Source organism: Candoia aspera, chromosome 2, assembly GCF_035149785.1.
Source record: "Candoia aspera isolate rCanAsp1 chromosome 2, rCanAsp1.hap2, whole genome shotgun sequence".
NCBI classification, from domain to species: domain Eukaryota; kingdom Metazoa; phylum Chordata; class Lepidosauria; order Squamata; family Boidae; genus Candoia; species Candoia aspera.
Window position 1 is genome coordinate 132863315 of NC_086154.1, and position 15039 is coordinate 132878353.

The 15039-nt window shown below is 43.3% G+C and overlaps 1 protein-coding gene across 1 annotated transcript in view; it reads left to right on the forward strand.

The window, feature by feature from the left end:
* PAN2 (poly(A) specific ribonuclease subunit PAN2) overlaps window positions 1-13041 on the forward strand; it is a 31294-nt gene extending 18253 nt beyond the window's left edge. Inside the window, exons 19-26 of the mRNA XM_063293692.1 lie at window positions 187-246; window positions 1103-1193; window positions 3833-3990; window positions 4109-4252; window positions 6278-6457; window positions 8629-8722; window positions 9356-9553; window positions 10983-13041. Coding sequence (XP_063149762.1) covers window positions 187-246; window positions 1103-1193; window positions 3833-3990; window positions 4109-4252; window positions 6278-6457; window positions 8629-8722; window positions 9356-9553; window positions 10983-11017 — 960 coding nt within the window. The 3' untranslated portion in view covers window positions 11018-13041. The remainder of the gene's footprint in view (window positions 1-186; window positions 247-1102; window positions 1194-3832; window positions 3991-4108; window positions 4253-6277; window positions 6458-8628; window positions 8723-9355; window positions 9554-10982) is intronic.
* The last annotated feature ends 1998 nt before the right edge of the window (window positions 13042-15039 follow it).

Below are 15039 nucleotides of genomic sequence, written 5' to 3' on the forward strand. Positions count from 1 at the left end.
TGCTCTGTTGCTGTCATTTCCTATCAGTGAAGTCTAAAGAGAATCTTCCTCCACCAGGTTCTTTCTCTTGTAAATATTGAATTATCTTGGCTGTAGGCAGCCTTAAGCGTATGACTGCAATGCACTGATTGTAGCTGTTCACTGATTGAACATCTTTGCAATTAATACATAACCTTCCTCTCTTAGGGTGTCACACACCAGCAGTGGTATCTTTTTAATGACTTTCTTATTGAGCCTGTGGATAAGGTAAGGATATTAATGATGATTCGTATTCTATGCTCTTGCGTTCCTACATGTAACATACAGAAATAAATATTTAGTATGAAGTTGTTCACTTTCCATGCTTTTTAAAACCAGATAACTTAGGTTTTATAGAATGCTTTGACATAAAATGGAGGCAAGAACAGTACAGATTTGAAAGAGCAGGAGAATATCCTTAGCAGTTGCCTTACAGAGTATAGATTGGAGTGTTTCAAGACATATTTCCATGTTTGTTTTAAAGCTTCTGTAAATCTCCGTTTTATCATAAGCCTAGCTGAGGCCTCATATCCTATGCTACATATTTCACTGCAAACAATATTAAGTTGTACATTAAAGACAGTACATGAAATGTCCTGTTTAGTCAGGTGGACATAAAACAGCTTATTTTATTTGGAGACTTGTAATTGTACTACAGAAGAGATGTAACATATTCATAAGACATATTTTAGTAATGTATATACTTTGTGCTAGGAAACATGCACCAAGATGCTGTGCCCCCACTGAGAAATTTGAGGTCTCGCCTTTAGAAGCTTAGAATTTACATACCTGACCTAGCCAGCCTTGCCCTGAATTGTACCCAGATGTGGGTACTGATTAGTCCAAGTCATAACTTGTATCCATGCTGAAGCTTCCTTCACATTCTGCATTGAAGTCTAAAGAAATTTGGTCAGCACACTGAGAGGCCCAATTATAAGTCAACATTTCTTCTTGTTTTATACTACTTTTTTTTCCCCACTTCATTCATTTTTATTAAAAACAGCTCCAGAAACATGCACAACTCATTTCGGATCTGTTCTCCCATTTTTGTCTGTTTGATTTTTACATGCCTTTGGATTTACAGTGTGAGGCTGTGCAATTTGACATGAGCTGGAAAGTGCCTGCTATCCTTTATTATGTGCGGAGGAACCTCCACTCCAAGTACAATTTACACAGTGAGTGTGTGTGCATGTGCAAGTGCAAGTGCACTTACAAAAGCAGAAAAAAAATGGGGGTTGCTGTTTCTTAAAACCTGGGAACCAAGTTCAACCATGATGATAGCCTTTAGTCTCTTATAACCCAGGTATCCAGTAATATTTGAGCAGGAGTTATAACATCCCTATATATGTATGTGTATAAGAAAGCTGGCTGCTGGAATTCCTGAAGAAGTACTAGGTGACTTTCTTATTAGAACTATTATAATGACATACTGAAGTCTTTGTTCAGGAACTCCAGCAGCCAGCCTCCATGCACATGTATGTATATAGAGAGAGGTTACTGAGCAAGTAGCTTTTTTTATGTTTTGAAGGCCACACAGCAAGAATGGTATGTCATTCCAGCCATAAAGGGGGCCATGGTGGCTCAGTGGTTAAGACTCTGAGTCAGAGGACCGTTCGGCAGTTCAAAACCCAAGAGCGCGAGCCGTGTGACGGAGTGAGTTCCTGTCAATTTGTCCCAGCTCCTGCTAACCTAGCAGTTTGAAAGCATGCAAATGCAAGTAGATGAATAGGTACCACTTCGGTGGGAAAATAACAAGGACATGAAAGGTGCCCTCTCAGGCGTCCCCCGGGCAACGGTGACGTCACCGGCAAATCCTCTCAGTACAGAAGCGCCTTGGTAGGTGCTTCTGACATGAAAAAAAAAATCCAGCCATAAGCCTGTTTCACACATCACAGTAAGCCACAGTGGTTAGTTGGCATACTGAGTCCAAGCAATATGTTTAAAAAAACACCTATCTGTGTTGAATATAAAAGCAGATTAGGTGAGAGTGTTACCAGATGCAGGAAAGAAGCTGCGTTCATCCAGAATAACCAAAAACATAGCCATGATTTAGTTTATGTTGGCTTGTGGCTATGGGACCTGTCTTGCTCCTGTCTGAAGTAAATTGCTTCCCACATAGCTCAAGAAATACCCCAAATGGGTAATTCACTAGTCATGATGCTCAGGTTAAAAAGCCAGAGGTTGTATTCATGCTAATCAAGCCTTAGGGCTTAGCTGGCATGCAGACTGCCCTCTGGAGTGCCAACTGATCCTGCCTGTCTTAAATTGCCCAGTGAAATCTCCTTATCAAGCAAAGCAGATAAGCTTTCCTTCCTACTTCCATATTTTTAAAACATAGCTCTGTCCACTTAACAGGTGGGGTATACAACTAGCTTACCACAAGAGATGCTTGCTGTTCCTTTCCTTCAGCCAGTTAATTTTCTTACATCCTCACTTGGTGGTTTTTCAGGGACCCATTTTGTACCTATTCAGCACATTCACATTAAACCTTCAGTGGCCTAGGAGGGGGAAAAGCTTTTCTCTCCTGGCTTGGAGTGACCTGCGTGCTCAGGCTGAGCAAACCCAGGTTCTTCACTTTCAGCCTTCCTTGCAGTCCCTGGACACCCAATTCTTGACCTTTTCCATAGTTGCCTTTATGCCTAGCTAATGCCCAGATGAGAGCCAGTTTGGCCTAGTGGTGAAGGCACCAGGCTAGAAACCGGGAGAGACCGTGAGTTCTAGTCCCACCATAGGCACAAAGCCAGCTGGGTGACCTTGGGCCAGTCCCCCTCTCTCAGCCCTCGGAAGCAGGCAAGGGCAAACTACTTCTGAAATCTTGCCAAGAAAACTGCAGGGACTAGTCCAGGCAGTCGCAAAGAATTGGGCATGATTGAACAGCAAAAAAAAAACAAACCATACCCAGATGGAAATTCCAGTGAGAAGCACCATGTAATATGTTGTACTGCTGTGAGGAGGAATAGCCCTGCCCTCCTTCACAATGAGTGTGAGGATGGAATTTTTGGAGATGGTCATAAGATATGCCACAAAGATTGAGAGAACAAAGTAAATACGTTTTGCAAGGAAGTGTGATATGCTCAAGAGGAAGTGAAACAAATTGAGTGATCATCATAAGATGAAAAGTGCCATCAGCATGGAAAACAGAGTTCATGTCAGGGATAAAAAACATTGCTGCCCAAAATGCACAACTCTTTTGCCATGCTGTGAAATGGAAGTTGGTGAGATATTGGAGGGTGTTCAGGCAAATGCTGAAGTAGCTATGCAGCTGTTTTTCCACATAAACCAGCATGTCCAGATCTTTACTGCAAGGCTGCTCGCCAGTTCTCAAGAAGTGGCTGCAGTGGTGGTCTCTGTCTTAACTTTCATGTATTTTGAATTATTTGAGTGTGAATGGATGGACATTGCTGGATGCCTGAAACCTCACTTTATATACCACCAGAAATCTATTTGGCATGTTTCAAGTACTGCGTGACCTGATCTGATTAGCTTCCGGGTTGAGTCACCCTTGTTATGGATATGTCTTACTCAAAAAAATCCTTATTTTAAACCCTGTTACTCAGTTCTATAGATCTTCTAGATAAGTCAGTCCTATGATATCAGAGAGTCTCTTAATAGTTTTAGGCCCTTTAGGTTTGAGTGATCAACTTGTTCTTAGAAAATAGGTATCATTTGTATAAAGAAAAGTTTTGCTCTTGAGGTTTTCTCTTTGGGGCATCCCCTGACCAAGATGGGATTTCCCTGTTCTGTTTTGTTCTTCTGTAATAAGAGTGTAATCTCTGGGTGAATCAGCTGATCAAATTTCATTTTCTTTTTCAAGTTAAGAACCCCATTGAAGCCAGTGTGTTGCTTGCTGAGGCCTCTCTCGCTCGCAAACAGCGCAAATGTCATGCCACTTTCATCCCCCTCATGCTGAACGAAATGCCACAGGCTGGAGACCTGGTGGGATTGGACGCTGAGTTTGTCACCCTCAATGAGGTAGGTATCACATTAGGATGAGAGATAAGCAAGGTTTCTGGATCTAGGATACTGCCTTTTGGAAATGGCCTGTTTGATCCCAGGCAGTATCTATTCACCCTTTAAACATTTGCAATAGGAGGAGGCTGAGCTTCGCAGCGACGGGACCAAATCCACTATCAAGCCCAGCCAGATGTCAGTGGCCAGGATCACTTGCGTCCGGGGGCAGGGTCCCAATGAGGGCGTTCCTTTCATTGACGATTACATTTCCACACAAGAACAGGTATGCAGCTTCCCTCTAGAAAAGCTTTGCCAAGGGTCTGCTGGGGTTCCATTCTGAGAAGGGTTTACATAAGCTGGCCCTCAGTCCACTTCATTGCAGGAGGCAGAGCTGGAGTTACCACATGTGAGGCCATAAAAATCCCTTTTCAGGAACTGAATTTGGGAGACAGGAACTTCTCTGGAACCACCACAGCTCTGAGTGAGAACGTGGACCTGCATCCATCGCTGACCATGGCTGTGGTGGTCCTCCTCTGGGGAGTGGGACAGCTTGAGTGGGTGGGGCTCACGTAAACCACAAAGTACAGGAAGTGTCTTTTGGAAAAGATTAATTTAGTCCCTGAGCTCACCAGGAGAACAGCGTTTTCATGCATCTCGAGTGGTGTGTGGAATGTCTTGCTTATCATCTACTCGGTAGTCACCCTCACACAGCCCTCTTATACAGAGGAGGAGTACTTCCCACCATAGATGACTCTGCCTGGCCACTTCTAAAAAAGGGTCTTTCTTTTCCCTCCAGTTTATGTCTTTTCTTCACTGAATAAACAGATTGCCTTAAGGTTCTTCAGATCTACAAAGCCTTCCTTTCTGTTGGGGCTTTTTTCAGGGCTTCTTTCCTGCTTGCTGAGGGTTGACATGTTTGGGGATTGTTCTCAGCAGTAACTCCAGGATTGGATGCTAACCAGGAGCTGGCACAAACTGTGCAGGAGGGTAGAACCCCTGGGTACTCCAGAGGAAGCCTGTTCCAAGTTTTTCTATACAGGGTAGCTTCCTCCAGCTTCTTTCAAGCTCAGATAGGGGCAGAACCATCACAACATGTGTTGCCCCAGGAGTCAGCATAGTTGTCCAGTCTATCTGATCTGGCCTCCCTAGGCTGAATACAATGCATTTATTTATCAAATGTATGTAACCACCCATCTCCACACAAGACTCTGAGCAGCTCACAAACAATTAAAAACAGTATTGAAAACAGCAAACCAATGCAACAAACAAAAGCAATAAAAACAATATAGAACCATACAAAATCATAAAACAAATTTCATAGCTGAGCTAATCATCTCCATAACAGTCAATATAGCCACTGCACCAGTTCTACCACATTCCATGTTTTTAAGACCTTGCCAAAAGCCAACAGGGTCAGGGCCAGTCTGATCTCTGGGGGAAAGATGTTCCACAGGGCAGGAACCAGGGCAGAAAAGGCTCTTTTCCTGGACCCCGCCAGATAACACTCTCTGGCCGATGGGACCCAGAGCATGCACCGCCTGCCGGACCTGATGAGAGAGTGGCAGTCCCTCAAATACCCCAGCCCCATGCTATCATGGCATGGACCCATGCCATGATAGGTCATCAGCAACACCTTGAACTGCACCTGGAAGCAGACTGGCAACCAGCACAGCCCACAGAGCAGAGGTGTAACGTGCACAGATCAAGGGGCCCACATAACTGCCCGCACAGCTGTACTTTGCACCAGCTGGAGCTTCCAAACACTCTTTAAGGTCAGCCCCATGTAGAGCACATTGTAGTAATCCATGTGAGAGGTGACCAAGGTGTGAGAGACCATGAGCAGGGCCTCCCAGTCCAGGAATGGGCACAACTGGCACACAACAGATGTGCAAAGACCCTTCGGGCATGTCTGCTACCTGTTCCTTGAACATGAGCTGTGAGAAGGACCCCCAAATTGCGCACAGGTTCTTTTTGGGGTAGTGCAACCCCATCCAGAACAAGAAATGGAAAGTCGCAAGAACCAGGGAGCCCTAACACCCAAAGTCAGTCTTGCCAGGGTTGAGATGAAGCCTGTTACTTTGCATTGCAGGTGTTTTGCTTTGTGTTCATGATTTATTAGTTTTCTAGCTTGTTAATAGGATTTGTCTTCCTTCTTCCAATCAGCTAATGTACTGTATGTTTTTAAATGAGAGGCAGATCCACTCAGTGGCTGAGGAAGGAAAGCCTGGAACTCCATCCAACTGAAGTTGATGAGAAGGGGCAGGAAGACCCTCAGTACATAATGATCCTACTTTCTTTGTTCTTGTAGGTTGTGGATTATCTTACTCAGTACTCAGGGATAAAGCCAGGAGATCTGGATGCCAAAATTTCATCCAAACATCTCACAACCCTCAAATCTACCTATCTAAAGCTACGCTTCCTTATAGATGTTGGAGTCAAGTTTGTAGGCCATGGATTGCAAAAAGACTTCCGGGTCATCAATATCATGGTGACTATCTCCTTAATAAAATCCTGATAGATCTCTCTCTTTCACAGGTTAACTTCTTACACTGAGTAAGAACAGGGCATATGTGAAGAAGGTACAGCAACAAAGATGTAACTGAACATGAGTGATGTGTGTGAATGACTTAATGCCTTAATTTAGATTCCCTGGCCGAAATGGTTTTTCCAATTCTGTGATTCAGTAGGCATTTCCACATAGCCACCTGTCTTGCCTCTGGAATTATGTATTTAATTTATATGGCCACCCATCCCACCATGGCAACTCTGGGTGGCTAACAACAGTTGAACAATAAAAACAACAACAAAATACATCAGTGGCAGCCAATATAAAAACCAGTGAAACAACAACGTAACCACTCACAGGCTCTAACCAACAAGCTGCTGTTCCAAAGGACAGGCCCCATAGCAGGAAAGAGTCACTTCCTGGGCCCCAAAAAATGGCATTCCTTAATTGATAGGACCCACAGCATGCCTGTTGCACTGGATCTAATGGGGTGGGTAGAAATGATAGGGAGGAGGCGGTTCACGGTCCCAGTTTCCAGCTGCTTCCCTTGTGTCCCCACTGGGGAAACAGTGTCAAGGTGCCACAGGGCCTTGCTTGCTGGGTGGGAGCAGCAGGTTGGAAATCCCACAACCCGGGCCACAATCCACTGGAAGGAAATGGTGTTCTCCACACTTCCAGGGGCAAAACTTTGGACAGCATTTCCTGTAGAGGAGGAGCTGACCCAGTAGTTAATGAGTTCAGCTTCTCAGGCCCAGCAGTGCTGTGGGGACACACCAGGTGGGGCTCAGCCTCAGATCAGTGCAGCCCTTAGGTGTGAAAGGGTTGCAATGAAATGTGTGTGTGTGAGAGACAGAAGGCCACACACAATAGAGCCAGGCTCTGGGATATTTTACAGAGTTGCAGTTTGGCTTAAGGTCATGGTGGTAAATTGGCATAACCAATTTGAACAGGGTTATATTGTGGATGAACAATATGATGGTTTCAGCAACGTCAGGGTTTTTTGTGTTATCTTTAGTTGTTTGCAGACACAACTCATTTTCACAGCCTATCTTTGAAGCTTCTTAGCTTTCCCCCATTTTGGCTCTTCCTCTGCACGTGCAACCCCAGAGAAGTGGGGGGTGTCTGAACGCATTGTGCTCTTGAGTTCCCAAGAGCCAAGGGTGAGAGCTGAGGCCTGGTTAGTATCTTGCATAAACCAAGCACGTGCCCTGGTATTATGGTTTAGACTTTGTTCTACCTGCTTATAGATTGCTGTTACTGAAGCCAGCGGCGACCGTTAATTCTCAGAGAGTCGCATTAACTGTTATCTTGGGTTATTCTTGTTGTCTAGGTCCTAGATATGTCTCCTAATAGAACTTTACTTTAGACATGTTGCCAAAACTGCTGACTGAGGGACAATCCACTTGAAAAGCACAGCCAATAGGCCCCAGCCATCAGATCTGCCCACTTGTAACAAGCCTGATGCTAGCCGGTAACAGACAAAGATACTCCCTGTTTTACCCTTGGAGGAGGGATTCCCTCTCATCCCAAAAAAATGGTGGCAGTGTCCCCTAAGAGAAAAAGACTGTTGCAGCACCAGCCAGCTGCCCTTTCAGTATTTGGGGGGAAAACCTGATGGTGGAAGTTACTGAGAGTGCTGTGAGGAAGGTGGGGGGAGAGAGCCAGACTCTGCAATTAGCATTTTAGGCTACTGATCATTCCACAAATTGGGCTTAGACTCTTAACCCCTAAAAGTGATCTGATGCTAACACATAAGTATCATTTTCTCAAGTTAATTAACTGTTACATCTGGAAAGCAACACACATTTCAACATAAAATGTATTATCTAAACGACAGCACACAGTGCCTGAACGTTTCGGGTCAGGCCCCTGAGCAGCCCAGAAATGGCCATCAGGCTGTATTTTTAACATGATGGAAAGCAAAAATTACTAAATACATAAGGAGTAATCAAAGGTATTCAGTTCATTTGATTTTACTTACATTAAGTACCAGATGCAATTGCTTGTCTTGCCTCCTTGTCTCCTTTGGAGCATGTGGCCCTTAGCCCAAGTCTGGCTCTGATCTAAGGCTAGAAGGTCTCGTAGACTCTGAGGTCTCTTCAGTGGGTGGTTGTGTGCTTGTGTGCTGACAGGGCTATACCTGTCTCTTACAGATTCCCAGAGATCAAGTAATTGACACGGTGTATCTGTTCCACATGCCCAGGAAGAGGATGATCTCCCTGCGTTTCCTTGCCTGGTATTTCTTGGGTCAGTACAATAATCCTGTGGAGAGCCCCTCTTCCAGTCAGCCAAGCTGCCCCTGCATGAAAGAATAATATAGTTGCTAAAGAGTCCCTCAGGTACAATCCTCTGGCATGTAGAGAGTAAGGAAGATGATCTTGATGAAAATATGCAGGAACTGTTACCCAAGCAAAAGGGGCTGAAACGGTTTTTAAGGCCAGATCAGTGAGATAGAATTTGGAAGCTGCTCAGGCAGACACATCTATAATTCACTGAGCTATAAGGAGGAGGAGGAGGTGCAGCATGATCAGACTTGCAAGGTTTTGTGGTTATAGCGAATCTCAATAAAAGTAATTTTAAGTCTTCTGTGGAGTTGATTTCCTGGTCCAGTCTACCTAGTGGGGCTGATGGTCCTCTTGAGATTTACAGTGTCTCAAACCCTGCATCGTAATTGAGAATTTGGATGTAGAGAGCAGCTCTGGATTAGGAAAGATCTTCCAGATAAGATTAATACTGAAGTCTGAAAGTTGAGTTTATTTTCAACACTGACAAGAAGAAGTTTTGCTGCTAACCTTAGCGTAGAGAGATTTCCTCTTGGAACAAAGGAAGTAAGAAAACATTTGCTGTGTTTTGGGCTTTTCTCTCTTTTCTTTTGTCTAGACCTGAAGATTCAAGGGGAGACCCATGACAGCATTGAAGATGCCCGAACAGCCCTCCAGCTGTACAGGAAGTACATGGAACTGAGCAACGGAGGCTTGGAGCCTGAGGAGTTCCGCAAGGTGCTGAAGGGCCTCTACGAAAAAGGGAGGAAAATGGACTGGAAGGTCCCTGAACCGGATGGTCAGAGCAGCCCCAAGAGTAAGTTTCCATTTCTTGGCCTGTTGTGTGTTAGCATTGTGTGACCATTGGAGATTCAGCTGTGATAAATGGAAGGCTCTGTATCTTGGCAGGAAAAATCAAATTCCTTGATACAGGACTGGGGAGATCAGGTTTGCCAGAAGCGCATTGGGAGAAAGTGTCAGCTGAACATGAGCAAGCAGCATGATGCAGCACCTTAAAAGGCCAATGCAGTCGTGGCCTGGATTAATGGAAACATGTCCAGATCATGGGAAATAAAAGTTTATGGAGAAACTGCAGTGGGTTCAGAGGAAGGCCACCAGAATAATAAGGGACCTGAAAACCAAGTCCCATGTAGAAGAACAGAAGGAGCTGGCCATCTTTTGATGATCGAAGAAGAGACTTAGCAAGAGAGATGATAGACCTGTGGACAGCTAAAAGGCTGCCATGTGCAGAAGGGTGCAAACCTGCTCTTTGTTGAAGTTTGGATTGGAACAAGGACCAACAGACTGAAATTCAAGGAAAGGAGATTTAGGCTGAATATTAGGAGGAAATACCTGATGGTGAGCGTTGTTAATCAGTGGGGCAGTCTCCCTAGACCAGGATGGCTAGAGGGTTCCCTGTAAGGCGTGCTTTAGGAGATTCCTGCACTATGCAGAGACTTGAGCTGATTCTTTTCAGTGATTCTATGTAAATACTCTACTGTGTTTACAGATGCTTGTGACCACAGGCAGGAGGGTGCATTTTGGCACGCCTCCCTACCATCTGTGTTGCAAGTGTGATGGCTGCCAACGTATGCCCTCATATCTATCTTTGTGCCTGTAAATGTTTGTACCTTCACACAGAACTGTTAGATAAATGGATAGTGATCACGTTTATGCCTTCAGCATAGAAAGACCAAGCCTCTAATTCTTTGCCTTTCACCTGCAGAGCAGAATTTGCTTCAGAAATGCTGGAAATTAAAGTCTTACAGAGGGATTGCTTTGTGACAAAAACTTGAAGGCATATTGTTTCCTTAAAGGGCTTCCTGGCTAAGTGGAAGATGCGGTTGTGAATCCCTTAATTTTTAAGGGGTGTAAAAAAAGTATGACCTGGGGGCTGCATGTTGTCTGCCTCCTGCAATTTGAGAGGTTTTAAGGGGCAAGATAGGTGCCCTTCCCCTTGCAGATGTTTCACCCCTGTGAAACTCCTACCCCCCCCTCCAAAAGAGAACGATTCTGCCTGCTTTGGGAGTATGAAACATGGCCTCAACATGCAAGGGAAGTTGTGCATCTCTACCTTAAGCTTTTTGCTGTCCTCCAGTGGACCCTGCTGGCTTTGGGCTTGGCCTCCCTTTGTCCATATTCTGCTTTCTGATCCTGGGGTGTAACTTTAAATCCTCTCTTAGGTGTAGGCTCGCTCATTGTTGTTTCTCCATAATTCACAGGCTTGTGCCGTCTTTCTCTGGCAGGTGCTGCAGTGTTCTCAAGCGTGCTGTCTCTCTGACCCACGTAACCGTATCACGTCCGATGTCCCTTGAGAAGAGGACCATCCCAGCCTGTTCCCTGGAATGTGGACATGATAGGACTGAAAGATAGCATAGGTGTATAAGACAGGAAGGTGATGTAATTAATGCATATCCAACATGCGTTTCAGGGTTCAGGGGATTTCTTTTGGGTGTCTCTGCCCCCAGTTTACCAACAAACCTCTTGGATCTCAGGCCAAATTGTTAACAAGCAGGTACAAGAGAGTACGTGAGGCAGTTTAGTGCAGGCCGAAGAGTGGCACACTTCCTTTCAGAGACCTGTGTGTGTGCACTCACCGAACAAAGATGGTGCAGCAGCCACTGGGTACTTGGGAGCAGGCCGTTCTTGCATAAAAAGAATGGTGGGAAGCAACCTGTGAAATGTTTCAAGATCCTTTCTACATCTGTCAGTGTTAGCATTGCTCGCAGGAGGCACCTGTGCTCTACTCTGGCTGGGCATTGCTCCTGAAATAACCCAGAGCTGGACTCGTAACTGTCATGGAAGTTTCATGGCTTTTTAATCTTTTCTGTATGTAAATTGTGATCAAGGGTAGATAGACTCTATGAAATGTCGGTGCTTCCAATGCTACTTTACAGTCCGGCCTTTTGTTTGCTTTCTGGCCTGTTAATTCACAGTCATCCTATGTTGTTTCATCATCATCTCTCTTGTTAACCATAATCAGAATAGCATTAATTTATATATCCTGGTTTTAATTCAGTGGAGTTGGACCTGCAGGTGGACAAGTCACCCAAACAAGTCCAGGCTTTATTAGATAATCTTACATCAAGGTTTGGGTTGACCCCTTTTATATACCCACAGCGTCAGAGGAATGAACTTCATCTGAATCTGCAACAGCGTGATTGGCAACCATAATGCTTTGCCAGAGCATAAGACCTTTTATTCATGTCAGGAATATCCAATAAAGTAAACAATTGATTTAAAAATGGAAGTCTGTAAATACCAACTAAGCTTTTGGAAGGTCATTGCCCCTGTTGCAGTGATTTTCAGTTGTTCAGACATCAAGGGGAACAGTGTATTTTTGTAAGTCACAGCAGTAACTTAGGGAATGCTCCAAATTATTCTGAGTTTACGTATTAAGACTTGAGTAATCATGGAAAGCTGGTTCAACCCCGGCTTTGATGCTGACTCTGTTAAAGGAGAATAAAGTCCCATTAAATGAGGATGTGCTAAATGGCTCCCAGACCAAGCTGAACCAGTTCACAAGACCCATTCAACACAAACAAATCTAGTAGGTGAACTTTAGTTCATTTAAGAGTCAATGAGGACTTGCAATCTAACCTCCAGATGTGTCGATCTATAACTACCATCTTTCCCAGCTAGCCGTGGTCATTGGCTGAGCTAATTGGGGAAATTCAACTTTGGATGGCAGCTGTTGGGGAAAGCTGCATAGATTATAGCCCATGTCCTTCATCTCAGGACCAAGCTAGAGATTCTGCAAATTACAGCAGTTTGTGTTTCCTCTATTCTGCTATGATCTCTATCTAAGATCCCATCTTTGATTTGTGTATCATTTCAAGGTAAATGTATCCATTAATACCAGTAGCAGTTTCCCTCCCCTGAAATGGAATAGGAACTTTGGGAGAGGAAATGCTTGTTTTCTGCTTTAATAATTATTTATTGGCATTCTAGAGTTTTCCAGGCCTGGTGACTATGATCAAGAATAGAATCTTTATGACCTCATTAGGTCTCAGAAGCTAAGCAGGGTTAGGCTTGGTTGGAACTTTGATGGGAGATATCAAAGGAGTAGCAGGGTTGTAGATTAGACTGAGAAGATGAAAAAACATCCTAGAAGAAAGCAATAGGCAAATCATTTCTATGTGGTTGCCAAAAACTTCATGCCTCCATGAAGTTCCAAGAGTTGTCTCTGAGGAGACTTACTTTACTGATTAATACCACTTTGGTTTTGAAATTAGATTTCACACTATCAAAACAACCCTTTTAAAAAACGTTTGATCACAGTCCTGAATTGAACATCCAGTTGTGGGCGGTTATTAAATTTGAATAATAAATAATAAATAAAAATAAAAAATGGAAAGAGCAATTAAACATTTAAGCTGGGCTTAAGATGGATAATTTTGAAAAGGGATTTTTGTAGAAGTAAAGCTAATCTGGGAACCAAAACTCTTCCTTCTAATTGACCACAGGCGCTTTCATTTGCATTTCTGCATCTGTTTCCCACATAGGGGATAGCAGAAACTTACTTCTGGGTAAAATGAGGGCATTTTCTGGAACAGTTCAGAAACTACTGTAAATAAAGAAGCTATTCTTTCTTACTGTCTGTTTTTCTTTCTCATTTTAACAGTGTTATGATTAATTTTACAAGATGCCAGGCTAAGGTGTAGCTATAGGCTTAACTTCATTAAATGTTTTTAGAGCTATAACTTTAGCTATTCTTAGAAATAATTTTCTGGAAATTTTTGAAAAGAGCTATTCTGGAGGGTTGATGGTAAATGATAGGATTCCGGGACTAATTAATCTTAATAGTTTTGATTTGTTGATACTATTTTTGGTTTTATTGTTTTTTAGTTCCTATTGGGGATGTTTTGATTTGTATGTCTTGCTTTGTATGGCTTAATGACTATACATTACTGAGAGTTGGTTTTGATTGCAACAGATACAAATGTGATGAATAAATAAAAGGGTGAGAATTTATATCACCAATAAAAAGTTGAAGGGACAGGTAGGACTGAAATTGACTGAATTCACTTGTTCCTGTCTTGGAAAATTATAGATCATAAAAATACATAGATGGGCTGATTCTCCTCTTTTCTTTGTACCAATGGAATGGGATTAATGTTATTCATTCAGCCATTTCTACTAATATAATACGGGCAGGGCCATATTTTGTTAATCTTGTATCTTCAGGATGAAATCTGTATGATTCCCCACATATATGTAATAAGAGCCAGTGGGATTGGCCCAGAGGTCAGTGTAATCCAGCATTCTGTTCTGGAGCCTTTTAGGAAGATCTCAAGTGGCCTGAGTCTCTCCCACCAACGCTGCTTACAACCAGTGCCAAGGGGCGTGGTCTGAGCCTGGCAGTCATCTACAGTCACTGTGATTAGCATTTCTGTGTGCCACAAATTTGCCTAGTCCTCCTCAAAATCCATTTAAGGAGACGGCTGTCCACAAATTTGGTGGCAATCATACAACTGTCTTCGTATCTGCTCAGCATTCTTGTCTGTCCAGCCATTTGGCTTCAGGTTCACTGGATAGCAAGATAATACTGTATAGCACATGCCTGTGCTATGTAGAAATAACCGCATAAAAACCAAAGTGGTATCAGTGTTGAAGTACCTAATTTGTATGCCACGGTTTGCCCTGGAAATTCTTCAGAAGGGTGGCTCACGATTTTCTTAAATTCAGATGACTATGAATTCATCTATTGAATAAATAATAACCTAAAGTTCTATAATCTAGCTCTTTATCTTCCCCTGTTCCATCCTGCAGTAACTTCATACTATGGTCCACAGTAGGTACAGAGAGAGATGAATAACATGGTGTGAGCCATGTAATTGCTTAATCTACAGCTATCATCAAAATGCTTCTGACTAGCTCAGAGCTGACGCAGGACCCAATTTCAATTTCTTGGAATGGATTGAAGAACACCCCATTCATGAACATGCATTTGCTACCACGTTACCTTCTGTTTTAATTTTATGAGGCTTGAGTGTTACTATGCTATTTTGATCTGAAAAGGCCATGGACGAAAGTTCCTGCAAACCAGGATTTTTAGCTTAGGGCAAGTCTTTGTCATAAACCCCAAATTGCAGACATTTGGGGTTGGTATATCACAAATCTTGTTTAAAATATAATATTATGGTGGGGAGGGGAAATCAAAGATTAGCAAAGTATAATGGAAGTAAACAATCATGGTTTCAAATTGTTGACATGTTATGGATTGTCCAGTTCACCACAAGGTGGCAGTATCATTCCAAGTGACTACAATATGACTATATTATATGCCCATCCTCAGGTCAC